Consider the following 21,518-nt stretch of genomic DNA (forward strand, 5'->3'; position numbering starts at 1 on the left):
ATTTTTAACAAAATTGATAGAGGTTTGCATTAGAAAAAAAAACATCCTTAACCTTTGGTATGTTTACGTAATGAAAAGAACTTCCTGGAATGTGGTTCATGTTCATGTTAACGTCACATTTGTTTTTCTTCGAAAAGTCGTCAAAGCAAATACCATTGCTTCAGCTTTGTCCGATGAATCATTGCACCATAACAACTGTAATCCATCCATCAAAATTCGATGCATAAATTAAAACCCTTTTAATCTATTTCCATTCGTCACATTATTTGGCAGTGTGCTTAACAGATAAAATGCATTCTAAGTCTAACCTCCTGCTTCCACCGACCCTACCTACCTATAGGCCTCTGTCTCATCCCGCTCATCCAAATCCAGCTCCTCGTCCGCACCGAATCTCCGCCACGCGCACACTCATCCCTCACCCGCCAGCAGTAAACTCCGCTAAAGGTTGTTCTTAATCGGCCCCGACGACAGACTGCTGCTGCTCACTCCAGAGTCACTTGACTTCTCACTCAACGCTCCCCCACCGCTGCTGCCCCCACTGCTTCGTATCGTCATATCATCTCCACTCACCACAACCCCACCATTTCCGCCACCGCCGCCCAGTAATCCACCCTTCTTGGTGGCCCGGTTCATCGTTTTCGTTCCATTTCCGCTGCCATCCGACGACGTTTTGAACCGCCGGGCACCCTCCACCCGTTTCATAATCTCACTCGAACACTGAGCCACCACCGAGTCCAAGTTGTTCGTATCGTTGTCCGACGAGCTGTTCTGTCCACCCTGATTGCTGCTGCTGCTGTTGCTGTTGCTGTGGCTGCTGTGGTGCAGGTGGTGATGGTTGGATTGCTGTGAAGATGGCACCGGAGATCCCTCGTAGCAGCCCGAATCGCGAGGGAAGTGCCGACGACCAAAAGGAGACGTCTGGTGACTCTGGTGATGCTGCTGGCTACCGCCACCGCCACCCCCACCACCGTTGATGTGGCTCAGCCGGAGGCCTTCGTCGTTCTCCGAACTCGAACCGGCCACCTCTCCATCGGACGTTGCTGTAAATCGTTGCGAGGGGAGAAATAGAAAAAGCAAAGCATGGTAATGGAGACGCATGGTACTTCTGTTTTTACAAAATATGGAACAAGTTGTTTCAGTCTTATTCGAGCTCGACTTATGTAGGTATACAGGAACATTTTATAAATAATTAAACAGGAAATGATTTATTGTAGGAAGGAAAGAATACTTACAATCAAGGTCATGCAACAATTGCACAGCCGCTAATATTTTGGCACGATGCTCGGTATTTCCAATTCCTAAGTAATCTAAATCGGACGGTTCCAGTTCTTTGAACAACTCCAAGTCTTCATACCTGTGTCAAACAGTAAATAAAGTGAAACAAAATATGTTAATTTTGATTCCTATTTTTATGCAATATAAATTTGTTCACTTACCCATTTAACACGAAGACAGAAGTGTACTCCTTCAGCCCTATCCGCAGCAAGAGCTCCTCCACGCTGGTGGGACAACTTGTTGGCAGTCGATTTCGGCTGAGCAGTTTCCCGCTGCTGTATGGTTTCACCGGATGGTCCGGCAGCACTTCCACGCTAATGAATTTGAAATGTCCTAACCGGCCGTTGGCGAACCCCCGCCACACGCCGGACGCATTCATCGAAAGAACATCGATGATATCACCTTTCTGTTGGAATTGAGAGACCACACCAAACAAACGATTTAATAAGTTTTGTAATCGAACTCGGAATCAATTCCGCCGTCATCGTACCTTAAACCTTAAAGCTTCTTTGTCGTACGGGTTTGGATTACTGTCGATTAGGGCTATCGCCCGGCAAATTGGAACCATCGTGGTTCGGTCTTCCGCCGAGAGCGAACTGTGCGGACTGCCCGGCCGGACCAAAGCTTGCGTGCCTAAATCAATGGACGACGAAACGCAGAGATGAGAAAAATTGGATACAATGTGCTTCAGCAAAAAAAAAATAAAAACAACGCCACGGCCGAACGGGTTGGAAACTCACTCGATCCGGATGCACTGGGAAGGCTCTCGACGGAGCTGGCCGAATGCTGGAACGTGGTTTGGTCACTGATGCTGTCGAGGCAGTTGCTGTAGTCCCTATTATTTCGACTGCTGGCGTTCAGCAGATGGTCCTTTGGTGATGTCCTAGCGTCATTGGACTGTGGAATGGTGAAGCAACGAAAACAGAAGGGGGGGTGGTTAAAAATAGATGAAGGAATGAGAAATTCATTTTTGGAATTTTCACTCGATACGCCTTGTGGAAAAGGTACAGTTTCAAACGTTTTTCGGATGATGGTCTACGGGGAGCTGTTGGGTGACTCTCTTTTTTGAGGAAGGCATAATCGAAATGAGAAAGTCCCTTCTTCATTCATATTACGATGCATAAAGTAAGGAAATGACAGGAGGCAAGATGAATTCAATTTATAGTGCATTGGCAATGCGTTATGGGCCACTAACGTTTGCGGTTTGCGAATCTTACTTTTGGAAGGGCATATATAGAACCCAATTGTATTCCGCAAATTTTTTCACCAAGAATTTCGTATGAAAATTCATCTAGGTAATTCTTTATTCTTCAGGAATGAATCCAAAAATTCCTCCTGATGTTCCAATAAATAGTCCTGGAAGAGTTTTTTTTTATTTCTAAAAAAAATCATACAGAAGCTTGTAATAAAAATCCTACTGGGTTTGCTAACTTTTTTTATTCGGAAAAAAATGTTCGTAACAAGATCGTAACAAGATTCCTCCAGAAAGTGCTTCTGAAAATCTTCCATAAATTGATCTTGGAAATCCGTCAGTTCCTTTAAAAAAAAATCCAGCAAAGAGATGGTAAAAAATCACCTAAAATTTACTAGGAGTTCCTCTCGGGAATCCTCCAGGAGAAACTTCCGGAGGAATTCCTGGAGCAACTTCAGAAAGAATTCTAGAGGAATTTTCTGAAGAATGTCTTGCAAAAGTTTTCAGATGAAGTTTTCAGATGATGAAAGCAATTTCCACAGCAAATCTTGGAAGAGAGCCTAGAGATATTTCTAAAAGTATTACCAAAAGAATTTAAGGAAGGATATTTGAAGAATATCCTCGAAAAAAAAATATGGAGGCATGTCTAAAAGATTTGATTAAGTAATTCCTGGAAGAATTCGCTCAGGAGTGCATACAATAATTCAAGAAAAAAATCCTTTAAGAGTTTTGATTCTTTGGACGTGCTGCTTAAACAATCAATGGGAGAACTTCCAAACGAATTGAAAATAAATTAGACCGTTACAAAACTTCTATACATATAAAAATGAGTTGACATTTCATTAGATCACATAACTCACGAATGGATGAACCGATTTGCAAAATTTTGTCACTTATCGATTGGTTTTGGGATCAGCCGTGTTAATGTATTTAAAATATAGAGAAATTTAAGGCAAATTGATTTGAGCAAATGTTAAAATACTACGTTTTCATGAATTCTGAAGAAAATCATCAAGCTCAAACTGAAACCGATCTAAAGGGCGACGCTGATATCAACTAAACGAATGGCAGTTAGGTAAAAAAAAACTGAGCCAGCTCTGGTAGGTTCTGGTCTTGGAAAGGTCAAGGGGGCATAATCTATATATTTTAATATATCTGTATCTATATACATAAAAATGAATTTCTGTCTGTCTGAACCTTACAGACTCGGAAACTACAGAACCGATCGGCGTGAAAAATTTGCATGAAGAGGTTTTTGGGGCCGGGAAAGGTTTATAAGATGGTTCGAGACCCCTCCCCGCTTTGAAAAGGGGGGCTCCCATACAAATGAAACACTGATTTCTTCATAACTCAAGATCTAATCAGAGAATAAATATTTTTTTAGCGATGCAAAGTTCTTCGGGTCTGCTAGTAAAAAATAAATATTAATATTAAAAAAAAAAATAAAACTCTCAGATTTGTTAAAGAATGTTTTGGAAATCCTCTAAATTTTCCGAAAATTTCATTGTTCCCCCTCAATTTATAATTTTTGGACACAAAAAGACACGAAATGTCATTTTGAATGTGTCACTCGGGATGAATTGCGAATTATAAATTGAGAATTGTACAAGGCAGTATTATAAAAATTCCTTATAGATTATTATTATGGATCTCTAAAATGTTAAGTTCTATGCGGTTGAATTAATTTGGACACTAATCCGTAAGTTGAATATCATAACTTTGTGAGTTGCTCTATTTAAATCCGTATTGCAGCTTTAGCAATACTTTGCGGTAAAAGCGAGTTTTCTTAAAGGTATCCGAAACGATAATCGTAGGTATATCGCGCCAACAGAAACTAAAGGGATTATGGATCCGCGCGGTATCGTGCACCGGAGATCGGTTGTATGGCAAACTCGATCGCGGACGAGGTTAGCAGAAGAATATGATGACGATCAACATGAGGTTGCATCTGTGACGTCATCGGATGCAAACTTTGAAGCTACTGTAGTCGATGATAAACGAGCGGATGAAAAGGATTGCGGCGCTTGTGAACGTCCCAATAAGGCCGAGTGGTTCATGGTGCAGTGTAAGGATTGTGAGAAGTGGTACCATTTTTCCTGCGCCGGAGTGAGTCACAGAACAGTTCACTCTCAGCCGTTTTCGTGCGTACTTTGCGTCCCTCGAATAACGAATCCTCCACCAACTTCGGCATCTATGCGGTCAAGCACGTCTAGTTCACGAAGGGTTCGACTGGAACGTGAGATGCATCGCCTAGAGGAGGAACGTGCATTGCAAGAGAAGATTCAACAGGCTACCCTAGATAAATTGGAGCGTGAGAAAGAGTACATCGCGCGGAAGTATGATCTCTTAGAGCAGCATGACGAAGCTTCGAGCGTGCATAGTGGTCAGACGAATCAGACTAGCAGAGTAAGAAACTGGATCCAGCAACAAAACTGTGCCGCGGGATCGAACAACGGTGTCGGAAAGTCAACCGGCGGATGTGTTGAGAGCAGTCATACATTAGCCAGGGATTCGGTGGAACGCAGTAAGGTACAGATCACATCCACACTACCGAAGACGGGATCTTGTGCAATAGAAACAATCTATGAAGTCAACGAGAGTCACCCATCCTCTAGCATTGGAGGCGTAGCAAACACTGATTTGGAGAAGACGTTTGGCAGCATATCCGTCGGAAGTGATGAATGCCAGGCAAAAGCAGTGAACCCGGAGAGTATTGTGCCCCTGGTAGACGTTCAGCATTTCGTGGATCTGCTTGAATGTTCTACACTTCAAACTACCGAGAGAGGTGCTCGTCCGAAGAACCCATTTCCCTTGTACGAGAAGTGGCGTAGAGAGACCGAGGATCTACGAAGAAAACACGGGTTACACGAAGAGGAAATTGAAGTACGGCGAAAACGAGAGTTGGATCTAGTTAATAAACTCAATCAATTGAACGATATTAACGAAGAACAGTTCCAGTTTCAGCGTCAAAGGGAAAACGACCTAGTGCGGCAACTACAACAGCGAGAAAATGTAGAGATCGAGCTTAAAAAGCAACGAGAGTTGGAGTTGGACAAAATAAATGCGGAGTTGCAGCGGTTACGTAAGATAGAGCGAGAATTCCTGGACATGAAGGCGTGTTTCGAGGAGAAGCAAGACGGCGCTTGTGGAAATGTGAACGACATGGTTTCAGCGACGCCACGTCAAGAGGCCACGTCAAGAGAGCGAAGCGATTATCGGAAGAATACTACCACAAAGTAGTACACAAGCAGGATCAGGTAACCCACAATGCCAAATCACTACCCCGGTAAGTGCACCACATTTATCCACAATACCATGGAATTCAATAAACACAGCCCCTTTGAGTACCCCCCTCCTCTCAATATGCCAGATAAGTTTTCGATTCCCACACCACCTGGTTGTCGATCTCAATATACTACCACGTCGCCAATGCCAATGTTCACCCCATATGTAAACTCGCAACATGAATTGCCTATGAATTTACCCATGTTTCGATCCACAACATGATCATCGACAAGCTTTCAACCAGGTAAGCTCCCCCGTTGAGAACTATGGTGTGGTAGTAGCGGATTGTGTTAAAATAATAATCGTAGATTCGAAATGAAAGCATGAATTATTATTTGAATGAGATTTGAATGTCTAAATCGAAGCAATCGGCGTTCGAATAGTAGGCGCCCATAAGCACATGAATATGACTTGGTTGACAGAATGAAACAAAGAACGAGACGATAATAATTCGAATATTGGGTACATCTTCTATGTATCACTAGAGCTACTCGTTCTGTCAGAGCATTCTTGTGAGTACACAGCCCATGATAATTCAGATATTAGACGGATGTCCTAAGGATATTCGCTCGGCCCCGACATGGCGCGGTTGGTAGCTGGCCATGATTCGGGGTATTTTTTTGTGTAAAAGAGAGAAAGTAGGAGGAGTAAGAAAAAGAGATAAGAAATGCTCTCCGGTGGAAATAGACGGAGAAGCAAGAGTACAAGAGATCTGAAAAAAAGGAAGAAAAAAAAACACAATCCGCTACTACCACATATGGTTCAACCTTATTTCCCTCTGGACCATCGCAACAACAAATTGCGGCCAAACAAGTTATCTCTAGAGAGCTCCTTCCCTTCACTGGAGACCCTACAGACTGGCCAATGTTCTATACCAGTTATTTGCATTCTACAAACGCGTGTGGATACACAAACTCGGAGAATTTGCTAAGGCTACAGCGATGTCTCAAAGGTACGGCTAGATATGCAGTTAGCAGTCTTCTTTTACACCCGTCATCGATCCCTCAACTCATCTCGACGTTGCACACTTTGTATGGACGACCGGAGCACCTCGTAAACACCATGATCTTGAAAGTGCGCAATATTCCAGCCCAGCGATCGGATCGATTGGAGACCTGGGTCAGTTTTAGTTTAATGGTACAAAACTTGTGTGGCCATCTGAGAGCAGTTGAGAGCTGGTTGAGAAACTACCCGCTACCGTTAAGTTCAACTGGGCGCTTTATCAGCAAAGCCTGCCAATCGTAGATCTTGACTCAAGTCAAGGTAAAACTTTCGGGGCATCTTATCAGGATCATAAACAGAGCAAGTTGTCCATTCCGCCGAAGAAAACCGAAGTCGTATTGCAATGTCTGACCTGCGGCGGAGGAAGTCACCAGACACCCAATTGTGCAACGTTCAACAAACTGTGCATTGAAGATCGCTGGAAGGAGATGAATGAGAAGAAACTTTGTGGTCGATGCCTGACGGCGCACACTCGCTGGCCGTGTCGCGGAGAGATTTGTGGAGTGAACGGTTGTCAGAAGCGTCATCATCGGTTACTACATAGCGAACAGACAAAGACGACGAAAGAAGGAGCAAAGGATGTTACTGTTGCAGTTCACCGTAAAGTTACGTCATCAACATTGTTCCGTGTACTACCCGTTACGCTTTATGGGCCTAAAGGACAAGTCAACACGTTCGCCTTTCTCGACGATGGATCTTCCGTTACCATGTTAGAACAGTCGACTGCGGACGCGCTTGGGCTTGAAGGGAATACTGAATCCTTGTGTATCCATTGGACCGGTGGAATTCAAAAGAAATTGTGTGCTCAGCAGTTGGCAGTAGAAGTTTCAGCGTTTGGTAGTGATAAGCTGTTCAAGGCTTCCGAAGTATATATTGTTGAAAATCTAGGCTTACCTGCGCAAACCATCGATTTCCAGGAATTGGCTCAACGATTTGAATATCTTAGAGGATTACCAGTCAGAAGTTTCACCGCAGCAGTTCCTGGATTGATATATAGGACTGAGCAACATTCACTTACTGGCAACCCAGAAATTGCGTGAAGGGCGGGTTGGTGAGCCAATTGCAACGAAGACGCGCATTGGATGGACGATTTACGGAAGTTTGCGCGCAGAAGTTGGACAGCTTCCACACCGCCAAATGTTCATAGACACGAAATCATCAAGTGAAGCGCTACAATCATATGTACAAGAATTTTTCGCGCTTGAAAGTCTCAGTATTGCAGTGGTTCCAGAAGTAGAATCTGTGGAAGAGCAACGGGCCCGGAAAATTCTAGAGGAGCCAACGAAACGCACTGTGAGCGGTAGGTTCGAAACGGGTCTGCTGTGGAAGAATGATATAGTTCAATTTCCAGATAGCGAACTCATGGCAGAGAAGCGTCTCGTCTGCCTCGAGTAGCGGCTCAATAGAGACCCAGAGCTAGACATCAACGTTCGCCGACAAATAACAGAGATGCAGGAAAAGGGCTATACCCATAAAGCCACCGCTGCAGAGTTGGCCGCGTTTGAGCGTGGACGTGGTATTAAATCCAAAAAAAAAACCTGAAAAAGTGCGAGTGATTTGGGATGCGGCAGCAAAGGTCAAAGGAGTTTCCTTGAATACAGAGTTATTAAGTGGCCCGGATTTACTCGTTCCGTTGTTGAGAGTTATGTTTGGATTCCGTGAACGACAAGTGGCCATATGTGCGGACATAATGAAAAACCACCAGATACAAATTCGCAAAGAAGATCGCTGCGCACAACTATACAAGTGGAGGGACTCACCAAACCTGCCGATGGATACGATGGTAATGGACGTGGCAATTTTCGGTGCAACCTGCTCTTGTTACATTATATTTCGTTCATCAATATTGATGATTGTGCCTATGACTCAATACGCCAAAAGCACAATATGCCACCACTAAACACACCACACCGCAGCTGAAATAACACCCAGCTCTACATATGAGAAGTTGGTAGCACTCGCACTATCGCTGACGTACCCTTTTGACGGTTGCTACTTCCGTAGATCAATCAGAAGTTGCAACGTGTGACGTACGGTGTGAAAGGCTCTCGTATCAAAACGTATTCTTCGCGGGAAAAAAGTATAAAGACGACTCTGTGAAGCAGTTTTAGATCTTCATCACTGCACAGGTAAAAGCCTCTAGCAGATCGGTCATTGGAAGCCGGTTAACAAGTTTGTCCAAATACAGTTACAGTCGTCACGTGTACTAGCTCGAACCATCGGATAGCCAACAAACCGGAGAGAGGGTGAAGCAGACAATTGCATGTCCGAGCGTTGAAGACCAGGTTCCCAACGACTCCACCGGGGAAACGCCCATAAGAACAAAATAAGTAGGTAAATCAATCGCCAACTTCATTCTCCAGATCGATAACCACAACCCATCCATTCAGAGTCGCGAACATTCCCATCTCCGTTCAGGCAAGAGCGCAGCTGGCCGTCGAGCGCAAGACGAAGAAGATTTCACACCAACCATCTGCCGTACGTTCATATTAAGGAAGGCACAAAACTACAAACTAGAAGCAGGTATAATGAGCACAGTTTAATACTAGAACATTGTTACCAAAACCCGTATCATATAGGCATTCAACAACCCGCACACACAGACGTAGGCTCATCAAAACTCAAGTTCACCGGACAGAGAAGGCCCTCGAAAGAGGTAATTAAACACACACAATGTTTGGTCCACAGATGTACTCATGCAGCCACCCTGTACAGGGCCTTTTGTATCAATTGCAGAAAGCTGCTGGGCAGCAACGTAGTCCAACTATACCAGCAGTAGCCACGCCAACGACACCGGCTCGACGATCGCATAGAGTGATAGTGATTACCCCGACCGGTCACATGGTGTTGTATCCTCGCAGTGCTTTTCGAATTCCAATTGGAATTTAGCAGCAACGACGCTGCCGTGTGCTAGCGAAAGGGAGTGAGTGGTGAAGCCGCATGCCGATATATAGTGTGCAAGTTTGTTGAATCCGACTGCAGAAGAGCAGCTGATTATGAATGGTGCACGATTGGGGTAAGATTTGGATCACCTTACGTGCAAGGTTACCCAACAGTGCAGTGATCAGTGATATTCGGTGTGGAGAACTGCGAGGAGAAGAGTGCCGCGGTATACCAGAGGGATAGCATCAGAAAGAACGCAGAAGCGAGGTGGTAGTGAGTGTGCATGTGGCTCTAACCACCAAGAGAGTGCAGTTGCACCATCGAATGCCGCGCCATCGAGTGGTGCAGAACAAGGCGCAGTGAGTAGGGGCCCTAAGTGATAAGTAGCGAAGACGTTCGCTGAAGTTAGCACTACGGTGCTGGAAGGAGGTAGGCTTAGCTTGTAAGAAAAAAATGTTACAATACAATCATGTACCACATTTCTTGCGTTGATTGTCATGCATTATGAGCAAAATTCCTTGATTGTCTCTTAGTCGCATTGGTCTAGCGGGCATACATTAGATTGGCAATTATTTCTCGTATTGGGTTTCTTGATGCTTAGTGTGTGGAGTTAGAGAACACACGCAACACTCTCCCACTCATTCGCAGTTTGTGAAAAATAGAAACGCCGATGATCACGAGACAACGCACCCTAGAGTAGCCAAGGCAATCAAGGAGAGGCATTATGTCGATGACTATCTCGACAGTCTTGACACAACACAAGAGGCGGTCCAGTTAGCGCTGGAAGTGGCTGAAGTTCATAAGGCAGGAGGTTTCTTCATTCGGAACTGGATTTCGAACGATAAAAATGTGTTGGAATGTATAGGACAAAATAACCCCACTACAGTAAAACGTTTTGTTGGGGATACCCAAGCTGAACGTCTGCTAGGAATCGTCTGGCTCCCAGAGAAGGATGTATTCACCTTTACGTTGAACTTTCGGGAGGACATTCGTGAATTGATCGAAGGTACATTAGCGCCGACCAAACGAGAAATGTTGCGAGTGGTTATGAGCCTCTACGACCCATTGGGACTTGTGGCAACCTTCGTTATCCACGGAAAAATCTTAATCCAGGATGTCTGGAGGTCTAGTATCGACTGGGATCAACAGATTCCATTGGATATCTTTGGGCGTTGGAAACTATGGCTAATGGTCCTGCGGAAAATGAATGATGTTAGGATCCCACGATGTTATTTCCCGGGGTACAATCCAGTTAGCTACCGTTCGTTGCAACTACACATCTTCGTAGATGCCAGCGAACAGGCTTTCGCAGCTTGTGCATATTTCCGTATCGTTGATGGACAGAAGGTTCGTTGTTGTCTCGTTGCATCAAAGACTAAAGTGGCACCACTCAAGCCATTATCGATTCCTCGCCTAGAGTTGATGGCAGCGGTGATAGGAGCTCGGTTGAAGAAAACAATAATTGAAAACAATAATTTAGGGTAAAATTAGATGTGTTGCAATGCAACTACCTTAGTTATCGTCCGATTTTAACAATTCAGACATGCCTGAACTAGAAAATTATTGCAGTTTGACGGTATGTCCATGGAACCGACTATGGCCACCGGATTCCGGAGATATTCCGGGTTTTCGGAGGTAGGTTCAAAAAAGTAAATTTGAGGTGGTTATTAGGAGAAGTTGTGGTTAAAAATTGAATAATATTAGTAACCACAAATAAAGTAGGGCTCTTGCCGATTGGAAGCATATTTTGAGATTTGGAATCGGGCCAAAATCAAGTGAGATATGGTCATTTCTTTATAATCGGTTCCCATCGATACTTATCAAAGGGGTCAGGCCACAACTTCATTTGAATCTCGCTTTTTGATAGGTCGTCCACTATGATTTTATTCCAGAAGGCTTCTAATGTGTCAAGAATGAAAAACCAATTATATAAACGGATCCTGGAGTCGCTGGGATGTCCCCGGGGAACCTGTGAATGGGGACATTTAAGTTTTAGCACTAAAATCAGTCATTCGACGGCTCTTTTTTCATGGTTTTCGAAAGCGAAGTATGAATATAAAATGGTCCATTGACGGCTCTGACCGCTTCCTGGACCTGCAGATTAGCCCCGGGGAATCTGTGGGAAGGGACATTTTGGTTTCAGCACTAAAACCAGTCATTCGACGGCTCTTTTTCCGTGGTTTTCGATCAAGAAGGGAAGTATGAATGTAAAATGGTCCATTGACGGCTATGACTGCTTCCAGGACCTACTGGCTGCCTCCGAGGAACCTGTGGAAGAGGAAATTTTATTTTTAGCATCAAAACCAGTCATTCGACGGCTCTTTTTTCATGGTTTTCGATCAGGAAGCAAAGTATGAATATAAAATGGTCCATTGTCGGCTCTGACCTCTTCCAGGACCTACGGATTGGCCCCGGGGAACCTGTGGAAGGGGACATTTTAGTTTTAGCACTAAAACCAGTCATTCGATTTTCGATCAGGAAGCAAAGTATGAATATAAAATGGTCCATTGACGGCTCTGACCGCTTCCAGAACCCATGGATAGCCCCTGGGGAATCTGTGGAAGGGGACATTTTATTTTAAGCATCATAACCAGTCATTCGACGGATCTTTTTTAGTGGTTTCGATTAGGAATCTAGAAATGAATTTAAAGGGGACCATTGAGGGCTCTGACCGCATTCTGAACCTACAGATTGGCCCAGGGAACCTGTGGAAGGGAACATTTTAGTTTTAGCACCAAAACTAGTCCTACAACGGCTCTTTTTTCATGTCTTTGAATCAGGAAGCGAAGTATGAAGTAGGCAGTAATAAAACTGAAAAAAAAATGATTCGGCTAATATTTTTAAAATGATCCTGGCATTTCTTATTCATACCTCGTTTCCTGATCGAAAAACGATTATTTTCACAGATAACCCCGGGGCAATCAGTAGTTCCTGAGAGTAGTCAGAGCCGAAAGGCATCAATGGTCCATTTTATATTCATACTTCGCTTCCTGATCGAAAACCTTAAACAAGAGCCGTCGAATGACTAGTTTTGATGCTAAAACTAAAATGTTCCCTTCCACAGGTTCCCCGTGAGCTATCCGTAGGTCCAGAAAGCGGTCAGAGCCGTCAGTGATCCATTTCTTGTTCATTTTCACATTCTTATAGAAACCCACAAAAAAAGCTGTCCAATATTTGGTTTTGGTGCTGAAACTAAAATGTCTCCTTTCACAGTTCTCCGGGGGCAATCCGTAAGTCCTGGAAGCGGTCAGATCCTTTAATGGTCCAATTTATACTTTTACTTCGCTTTCTGATCAAAAATCACAAGAAAAAAGCAGTTGAGTTATTGGTTTTGGTGCTGAAATTAAAATGTTCCTTTCCAATGGTTTTCCAGGGGCAATCTGTAGGTCCTGAGAGCGGTCAGAGTCATCAATGGTCCATTTTATATTCATACTTTGCTTATATGAAAGAAGAGCTGTCGAATAATTGATTTTGGTGTAAAAACTAAAATGTCCCCTTCCACAGGTTCCTCGGGGGCAACCAGTAGGTCCTGGAAGCGGTCAAAGCTGTCAATGGTCCTTTTATATTTATACTTTACTTCCTGATCGAAAACCTATACAAAAAAGAGCTGTCGATTGACTGACTTTGGTGCTAAAACTTATATCTTCCCTTCCACAGGGTCCCTGGGGGCAATCCGTGGGTCCTGGAAGCGGTCAGAGCCGTCAATGATCCATTTTATTTTCGTACTTCGGTTCCTGATCGAAAACCATGAATGAAGAGCTGTCGAATAATTGATTTTGGTGTAAAAACTAAAATGTCCCCTTCCACAGGTTCCTCGGGGTCAATCCATAGATCCTGGAGGCGGTCAGAGCCGTCAATAGATTATTTTATATCCATACTTCGCTTTCTGATCGAAAACCATGAAAAAAGAGTCGTCGAACGACTGGTTTTGGTGGTAAAACTAAAATGTTCCCTTCCACAGGTACCCTGGGGCCAATTCGTAGATCCTGGAAGCGGTCAGAGCCGTCAATGGACCATTTTATAGAAACTACCATTTTAGGGGTAACATTGAGAACAGTACCGACGTTTTTCAACCGAAGTGCCAATCGTCTTAAAATTACTAAAATATGGTCTATCTTACGATAAAAATAGTATATTCAACCGCTTACATGGTTATTCTTTCTGAAAATATAGTAAAATTGTGTGGTAAAATCAACTATTTTGCTTGAGTCTATGCTAAATAACAATTTTTGTGGTAAAATTGAAAATAATATCAATCAGATTTACTACATTTATGGTAAAATTAAGCGATTTATCCCTTCGGTTGAAAAACGTCGGTACTGTTCTTAATTTTACCACAAAATTGTAATTTCTACTACAAAGTTTTTTTCAGTGTATATATCAAAATTTCGAAACAAAAACTATGGATTTACCAAGAAAATAAGATTGCTTATCACATAACCATAGGTACGAGCATATTTTTTTTGTTGTTATACTTGTTTTGAGAGCTTTTATGACAGTTTGCTGTGAGTTCAAAAACTAATGTTGATTTATTGTTCAAATTTTGACGAAAAATAAATGCAAATTCATCCGAAGATTACATCATTCAGCAGCAAATTTAGTCAAGATTAAGATACCTAGCTCACAATAAGTACTTGGATTAACAGAAAACATTTTTTTTTGTAAATGGTGAAACTGATCCATGAACCTGATCAATGTTCCCCCGGATTATTTGGCTGAAAATGTCATTTGACCGAATAGGTCATTCGGCCAGAAACGACTTTTATCCAAAACGGTCGTTTGGCAGGAAGAGCTACTGTGAAAAGTGAGAAATAAGAAATGGGAAATGATAAATGAGGAGTGAGATGTGAGACTCACTGTGAAAAGTGAGAAGTGAGACGTCTGACTTCTCACTTCACTCTAATCATTTCTCACTTCTCACTACTCACAGTGAAGAATGAGAAATAAAAAGTAAGGGCTCATCTCACTTTTTATAGTGAGAATTGAGAAGTGAGAAATAGGCAGTGATAATTGAAGAGTAAGAAATGTTGATTGAGAAGTGAGGCGTGAGACTTTCACTGTGAAAAGTGAGACGTGAAACAAATAATTTCTCATTGCCATGAGTGATAAATGGGAAGTTGGGAATGATGAGTGAGACGTCTAATTTCTCATTTCACACTTATCATTTCTTATTTCTCATTACTCACTGCGAAGAGTGAGAAATGAGTAATGAGTAAGGGCTCTTCTCACTTTTCATAGTGAGAATTGAGAAGTGAGAAATAGGCAGTTGGAATTAAGGAGTAAGAAATGTTGAGTGAGAAGTGAGAAGAGAAACGTCTTACTTCTCACTCCTCGTTTCTCACTTCTCACTGTACAAAGTGAGAAGTGAAAAGCAAGTCGCCTCATTACTCACCTATCATTTGTTATTTCTCATTTCTCTCTTTTCATAGTGAGAATTGAAAAGCACGACGTCTCACTTTTTAATTCTAACTCCTTATTCCTCACTTTTCACTTTTTATAGTTGCACTTTCCACCAAACGACAATTTGGCCAAACTATTCTGCTTCCAAATGACCTGTTCGGCCAAACGGCATTTTCGGCCATATTCGGCCAAATGGGGTTTTCTTCTAAACGACCATTTCGGCTAAATGATCTATCGATTTGCATTATTCTGAAAGCTGCTCTGGTATAGAAGAAGCCAGTGGCTAAAACTCAGTTGTGTCTAATGAAGCCAATTGATTTCTGTTCAAAATTTTTATATTATAGTTCTAGAGTGCTTTGAAAATAGGTCGTATGTGCAAAAGAGAGTCTCTCTTTGGATCTATTCTCTTTCGATTATTACGAAACTATACAAAAGTTTACTTCGAATTTCTTGGTAGATATCCAAAGACAATAGCTTTATCTATCATGCTGAAGTGGAAATGTAGCAAAACATGCAAAACTAGCCGATATATTAGCGAAAGAGAGCGTGATCAAAGAGAATCTCTCGTTTGCACATACGACCTATTCTCAAAGCAATCTAGAGTTTTCGATAGATAATGTCACGACGTTACTATGGATTTCATTATTAAATCCAAATTTTTTTTACACGGTTTTCGAATAAACGCAGTACCCAGCCATTTTGAAATTGAAGATGGCCGATTTCCGATTTGATAAAATGACCAGAAACCCTTTGAATACAGTGTTGACCCGATTTTGTCACCCCAAAAAAATTCTTTTCCGTTCTTTTTATTCTCGTTTATAATACCGCAAACAACAATGATTTTCATGAAATAATTTTTACCGCCTGTGGATTATTATGAATAATTTCTGAGTACCTGTGAAGGATTCTGTAAGCATTTTTGACAAGAAATAACGGATACACGCAATTTGCCTTTTCACTGCATAAACTGATTCAAATTTGTGAAATGAACTAAAAAATTGAGAATAATTTTTTTTCCGATTTTAACACATACCCCATTTTATCACCTCAAAGGGATGATGATAAAATCGGGATATTACTGTACCATCGGTTAAAAACCATTCCAATATTTCATCCGGGAGTTCCTCCAGAAATTCTTACGAGTGTTCCTCAAAGAAATTCCTCCAGAAGTTCCTTTATAAGTTTCTCAAAGCAAATCCTCCGAATGTTTTTAAAAGAATTCCTCCGGGAGTTTCTTGAAGGAATTGCTCTGAGGAACTTCTGGAGAATTTCCTCACAGGAATTCCTCCGGATATTTCTTATAGGACTTCCTCCGGAAGCTCCTCAAGTGAATTCCGGAAGTTTCTTAAAGCAATTTTTCCTGAAGTTCCTCAGAGAAAATCCTCCGTAAGTTCGTCATAGGAATTTCTCCGACGGTTTCATAAAAGCATTTATTGTTTATTGTTTGCTTTTAAATTCATCTGACAAAACATTGTCTTAATGAATAAAATCTTATTAACTAATTCGCATATCCTAATTAATCCGCCGGATGAAGGTTACCAATGGAAGATTGAAGTCGAATTCAGCGTACACCGTGTTGAAGGATGCAGCCATTGCACGGATCGGTTCATGTGAGCCGTATTGTCTATTGCGGGCTTCAAGAGAAAGAAAATTCCGTGGTCTCATTATCCGTTCCGGTGCGTAGATATTGAACTGGCGCAGAATTTCTGGAGAATCTATGAATCCGGTTAATAATTTAGCAGTAAAAGCTATTTGTGCGATTCGACGTCGGTATTCCAGAGTGTCAATTCCTATCAGTCTGCATCGATTCGCATATGGGGGTAGATTCACCGGATCGCGCCAAGGTAGGTGTCGCAAGACACGACGAACGAATTTCTTCTGTACGGACTCAATTCTGTCGATCCAGTAAGTCTGATAGGGGCACCAGACGATGCAACAATACTCTAGTTGAGATCGTACGAGCGAACAGTAGAGCGATTGTAAACAATATGGGTCTCGAAAGTCATTCGCAATTTGGAAGATGAATCCGAGCGTACGGTTGGCCTTATTAATGATTTCATTGTAGTGGTGCTTGAGAGAAAGCCCCTGATCTAAAAGCACTCCCAAGTCTTTAATGCTGTCCACTCGTTCCAGAATAATCCCGGACATGCTGTATTCAAATAGTACTGGATGCATCTTACGGTGAAAGGAAATTGATTTGCATTTTTGAATACTAAGCGTCAGATTGTTAGTGGTACACCAGAGCTCGAATTTGGTTACAAGCTCCTGCAGTTGCACACAATCTCCAATGCTGTTGATTACCATGTATATTTTAAGATCATCAGCAAAGAATAGACGGCAGCCGGGTGGAAGTGCATTTGCAACTTCATTGATGAATAGAGAGAAAAGCAGGGGTCCAAGGTTACTGCCCTGAGGCACTCCAGAGGGGTTTGAAAAAATAGCAGATTCAGCACTTCCGATTTTGACACAAACCGTGCGATCAGTGAGATATGTTTCAAGCCAGGAAACCATGTCGTGACAAATTCCGAGCTTTGCGAGTCTGCTGAGCAAGATACCATGATCAACTCTATCGAACGCCGCCTTGAGGTCAGTATAGATTGCGTCCACTTGTCTGCCTGAATCGATATTGCGGATACAGAGTGACACAAACTCAATAAGATTAGTTGACGTTGACCTCTTGGAGTAAAATCCGTGCTGAGATGTCGTAATGTAGTTTTTACAGCTTGCAAACAAAGCTTCGTTAATAATAATTTCGAATATTTTTGAGCAGCTGCACAGAGAAGTTATACCTCTATAATTCTCAACGTTCGATTTGTCACCTTTCTTAAGAACTGGGAACATGTACGAAAATTTCCATTGCGTAGGGTACTGGCTTTGTCGTAGTGATAAATTAAATAGTAACGTAAGAGGTGACACCAACGTGCTTGAGCATCTTTTCAGAATAAGTGAAGGAATACCATCGGGTCCAACAGCTGCAGATGATTTCAGCTTTCTTATTGCAGATCCAACATCTTGCTCGTTAATCCGGAAGAAGCGAAAGTCGAAAACGTTCTCTGGCGTTTGTCGGGTGGCATTTTCGATTTGACTATTAGTCGCAACATGGCTGTTGAACGCGTGCATGAAATGAGATGCAAACAATTCGCATTTATCCTCGTATGACTGAGCCCAACGTTCTTCAAAGTGCATCGATGATGGAAGACCACTCTCCTTCCTCTTAGAGTCAACAAACGACCAGAATCGTTTCGGATTTTGTCGTAGGTCTCGTTGCATTCGTACAACATATTTACCGTACAAGAATCGATTGTACAGTCGGTAGTCATTGCTGCAGCGGGTGAAATGTTGCTTCGTGTAGGCGTTACGATGATTGGAATATTGTCTTAAGGCAGCTGCTCTCAGCCTCTTTAGACTGCGTAGACGACAATTCGACCAAGGAGGTTTAGGTACAGGTCGTTTCAGAGGCACATGAGTTTGAAAAATTCTGTTGATAGTGTCACAGAAATATTCAACACCCTCGTCAATATTTTGTGCAGTCTCAATCGGTGACCAGTCAATCTGGGCGAACTCTACCTGAAGTGCTTCAAAGTCGGATCGTCGGAAATTGTATGTGGGAGCAACAGGGGACTCATCATAAACGATTGGCGTAGGCAGCATCAGTAATAAATAGAGCGCTGGGTGATCGGCGTCAAGATTTACCAGTGGATCGATAGATTCTCGTACAGCACAACAATGGAGAGCAGGTTCATTGGCAAAGACTAGGTCCAGATAACGCCCATTTTGGTTGGACACCATGTTAAGCTGTGCTAGTTCGTTAAAACACATACCATCGATCAGTGCGCTGGCAGAGGCAGAAAGTATTGAATTTGAGGCAGGCTTTGGGAGTCCATCATCTGATATTTCCCACAACAATCGTGGTTGATTGTAGTCACCAAACTGAAGAAAAATATCGTTGTGTTTCAAACCAGCCATGACGTTTCGAATGGAATCTAGATGGTTATGAATGCAAGACAGATCGTTTCGACGATCGGGCGGAAGATACAGAACGCCAATGCTAATATGTTTGTTCTCACATTTGATTCTGACCCACAATTGTTCCAAAGAGTAACTGATCAAAGCAGGGTCGAGGAAGCAGGTAAGCCTTGAAGAGACAGCAATCAGAACACCACCGCCGCGGGTTTTCTGGCTGTTTAGAGGACAACGATCAGTTCTGAAAACTGTGTACTTATCCCCGAAAAATTGTGTAGAAAGCAGGCGCGCGTCTAGCCACGTCTCAGTCAACACGATGACGTCATAATTGCAATCCAACGCCGCGATGAAAAAGTCATCAATTTTGGTTCTCAAACCGCGCACGTTCTGATAATAAACGCTGATGCTCTCGGCACTGGAAGGACACTTGTTGTCACGTTGCTTCGGCGACGATTGATTCACAACTCGGTTTTGTGGTGCGTAACTGCAAGTGTTATGTACATCAGGAAGAGAACTGTTCGGACGGCATATATACTTGCCTGCAGTGGAGTTTGAAGCCCCTTCTCCGTTCTCAAACACAGGACTGGGATGACTGTTGTTCGCTGGCAGCGGAGGCTCGACTGTGTTGAGGGGATAGGGGGCTTCCTTCGAGCTAGCAGGCATGCATCCCAGTGTCCGAGTAGGCACAACCGGAACCGGAGGATCAGACGAAAGAGGAAAACTAGGAGCGAAGCATATTTCAGATGGCGAATAAATTTTGTTCAATACGTACTTGCCTGTTAAGGCAGGCTGGAAGACCCCTCCTCCACACCCAAACACAGGTCCGGGATGACTGCAGAGCGCTGGCGGGGATGGCACGACTGTGATGGGGGGACTTGGGGCTTCCAATCTGCTGTTTGTATTGCATCCCGAATTAAAGATGTTCAGTTCAGCTCCATCACTGGTGTGATTGGTGACGATGTGGTTAAAGGTTGCAGTAACGGCGTTGCAGGTTTCTTGTTCTTTGGCAGCGTTCGAAATTTTGAGACTCTTGAGTCTCCAAAGTCTTCGAACTCGCGGAATAGTAATCCATCAGGCCAAGTAGATTTGTCCAAAGTTTTTGCTTTCAAAGATGGGTCGAGTCCAACCTTGAATGATATGAACGAGAGTCCGGAGGTGTCCTTATCCTTGGGAACTAGTTTTACAACGGAAGGGTTGTCATCAGTCTCCAAATTCGTTTTGATAAAAGTTGAAACAGCTTCATTAGTGGCATCCGGTCTGAATTTCGAAACGTACAACCAGAATTTTGTATTTCTGTCATCACCGATAATGGGCACAATAAGAGCGTTGTCGTCGGTTTGCTTGGTACCCACTTGGCAAATGCTAGAAGCCCTTACTCCTGATTCGAACTCGCGTGGTCGTTTATTAGCTCTTCTTTGCTCGAGTGTAGGCCACATGTTGCTGATTACAGGTGTTGATTGGGCCGGGGGCTTCGAATTCAGTTGCTTAATTTCAGTTCGTAGTTCGGAGATGGCCGTCGCCAAAGAATTCAATGGGGACATCTCGTCAGCTCTGGTGGAAATTGCACGGAAATGTGAGTTTTCGAAGAGGTTCGCACAATTATCACACATCCAAAATAAGTTTCGTTTGTGGGATGTAAAGTACGATAGCAGAGCGCGAGTAACTCCGGAGCATGCATTCATATGGTATGTTAAACCGCAATATCCACGACAGACAACATATTCGATTCCAGTGACTGCCTCAGAGCACGTTCCACACACTTTTGCCATCGTGAAGTGATGCGCCTTCAGGTAGACTCAACGAATGGTGTTCAGATGCTTTTTGGTGCGCAGATGCGTGTAGACGTGTGTACTATGGCAATGAATCGACAGCTGCGGGCAGGAGCTTTCAGCAGACAATGCTACTAAAATAACAGTTTTAAAATCGGAAAAACAGCACAATAGCACAAGCGGCGGAAACTATTTCAGTGTAACACGATGCACTAGTCACTTGACTATTACTAAACGATCACAAGAGGTTTTTACGAAGCGGATTGATGTGAATAAAACGAATATAAGTTATTAACAAAAACAACAAGTCAAACAAACATAGCAGTGTTGTCGGAAATTTCCTCCGGAAGTTCCTCAAAGGAATTACTCAGCAGGTTTCTTTCTCCAGGAATCTCTACGGGAGTTCCTCCAGGAATTCCTCCGGAAGCTCCTCCAGCAATTCCTCTGGAAGTTTCTCCAGAAATCACTCCGAAAGTTGCTCCAGAAATTCCTCTGGAAGCTTCTTCAGGAATTTCTCCGGAAAATCTACAAAGGGATTTCTCCGGAAGTTCTACAAAGGAAATGGTCCGGATTTCCAGGAATTCCTCCGGGAATTCCTTCTGAAATTCGTCCAGGAATTCCTTCGGAAGTACCTCCGGGAATTCCTTCAGAATATGTATCGGATGTCCTCCAGGAAATCCTATACAAGTTTCTCTAGGAAAGACTCTTGATGTTCCTTCGGGAAATCCTCCAAAAGTTCTTTCAGGAAA

The 21,518-nt window shown here is 43.0% G+C and overlaps 1 protein-coding gene and 1 long non-coding RNA gene across 2 annotated transcripts in view; one reads left to right on the forward strand and one right to left on the reverse strand.

Moving 5' to 3' along the window:
- Positions 1 to 224: 224 nt before the first annotated feature.
- The window catches only part of LOC134205078 (sterile alpha motif domain-containing protein 5), an 872,402-nt gene continuing 851,108 nt past the window's right edge, over positions 225 to 21,518 (reverse strand). Inside the window, exons 14-18 of the mRNA XM_062679979.1 lie at positions 2,016 to 2,172; positions 1,766 to 1,908; positions 1,437 to 1,681; positions 1,233 to 1,354; positions 225 to 1,040 (exon numbers count right to left, since the gene is read on the reverse strand). Of these exons, the coding sequence (XP_062535963.1) occupies positions 439 to 1,040; positions 1,233 to 1,354; positions 1,437 to 1,681; positions 1,766 to 1,908; positions 2,016 to 2,172 (1,269 nt within the window). The 3' untranslated portion in view covers positions 225 to 438. The remainder of the gene's footprint in view (positions 1,041 to 1,232; positions 1,355 to 1,436; positions 1,682 to 1,765; positions 1,909 to 2,015; positions 2,173 to 21,518) is intronic.
- LOC134205877 (uncharacterized) lies at positions 8,692 to 9,850 on the forward strand. Its single transcript, XR_009978221.1, has 5 exons — positions 8,692 to 8,883; positions 8,943 to 9,084; positions 9,145 to 9,277; positions 9,334 to 9,410; positions 9,470 to 9,850. It is a non-coding gene; the product is annotated as an uncharacterized LOC134205877 (long non-coding RNA).

The sequence above is a fragment of the Armigeres subalbatus genome, chromosome 1 (genome assembly GCF_024139115.2).
Source record: "Armigeres subalbatus isolate Guangzhou_Male chromosome 1, GZ_Asu_2, whole genome shotgun sequence".
NCBI lineage: Eukaryota > Metazoa > Arthropoda > Insecta > Diptera > Culicidae > Armigeres > Armigeres subalbatus.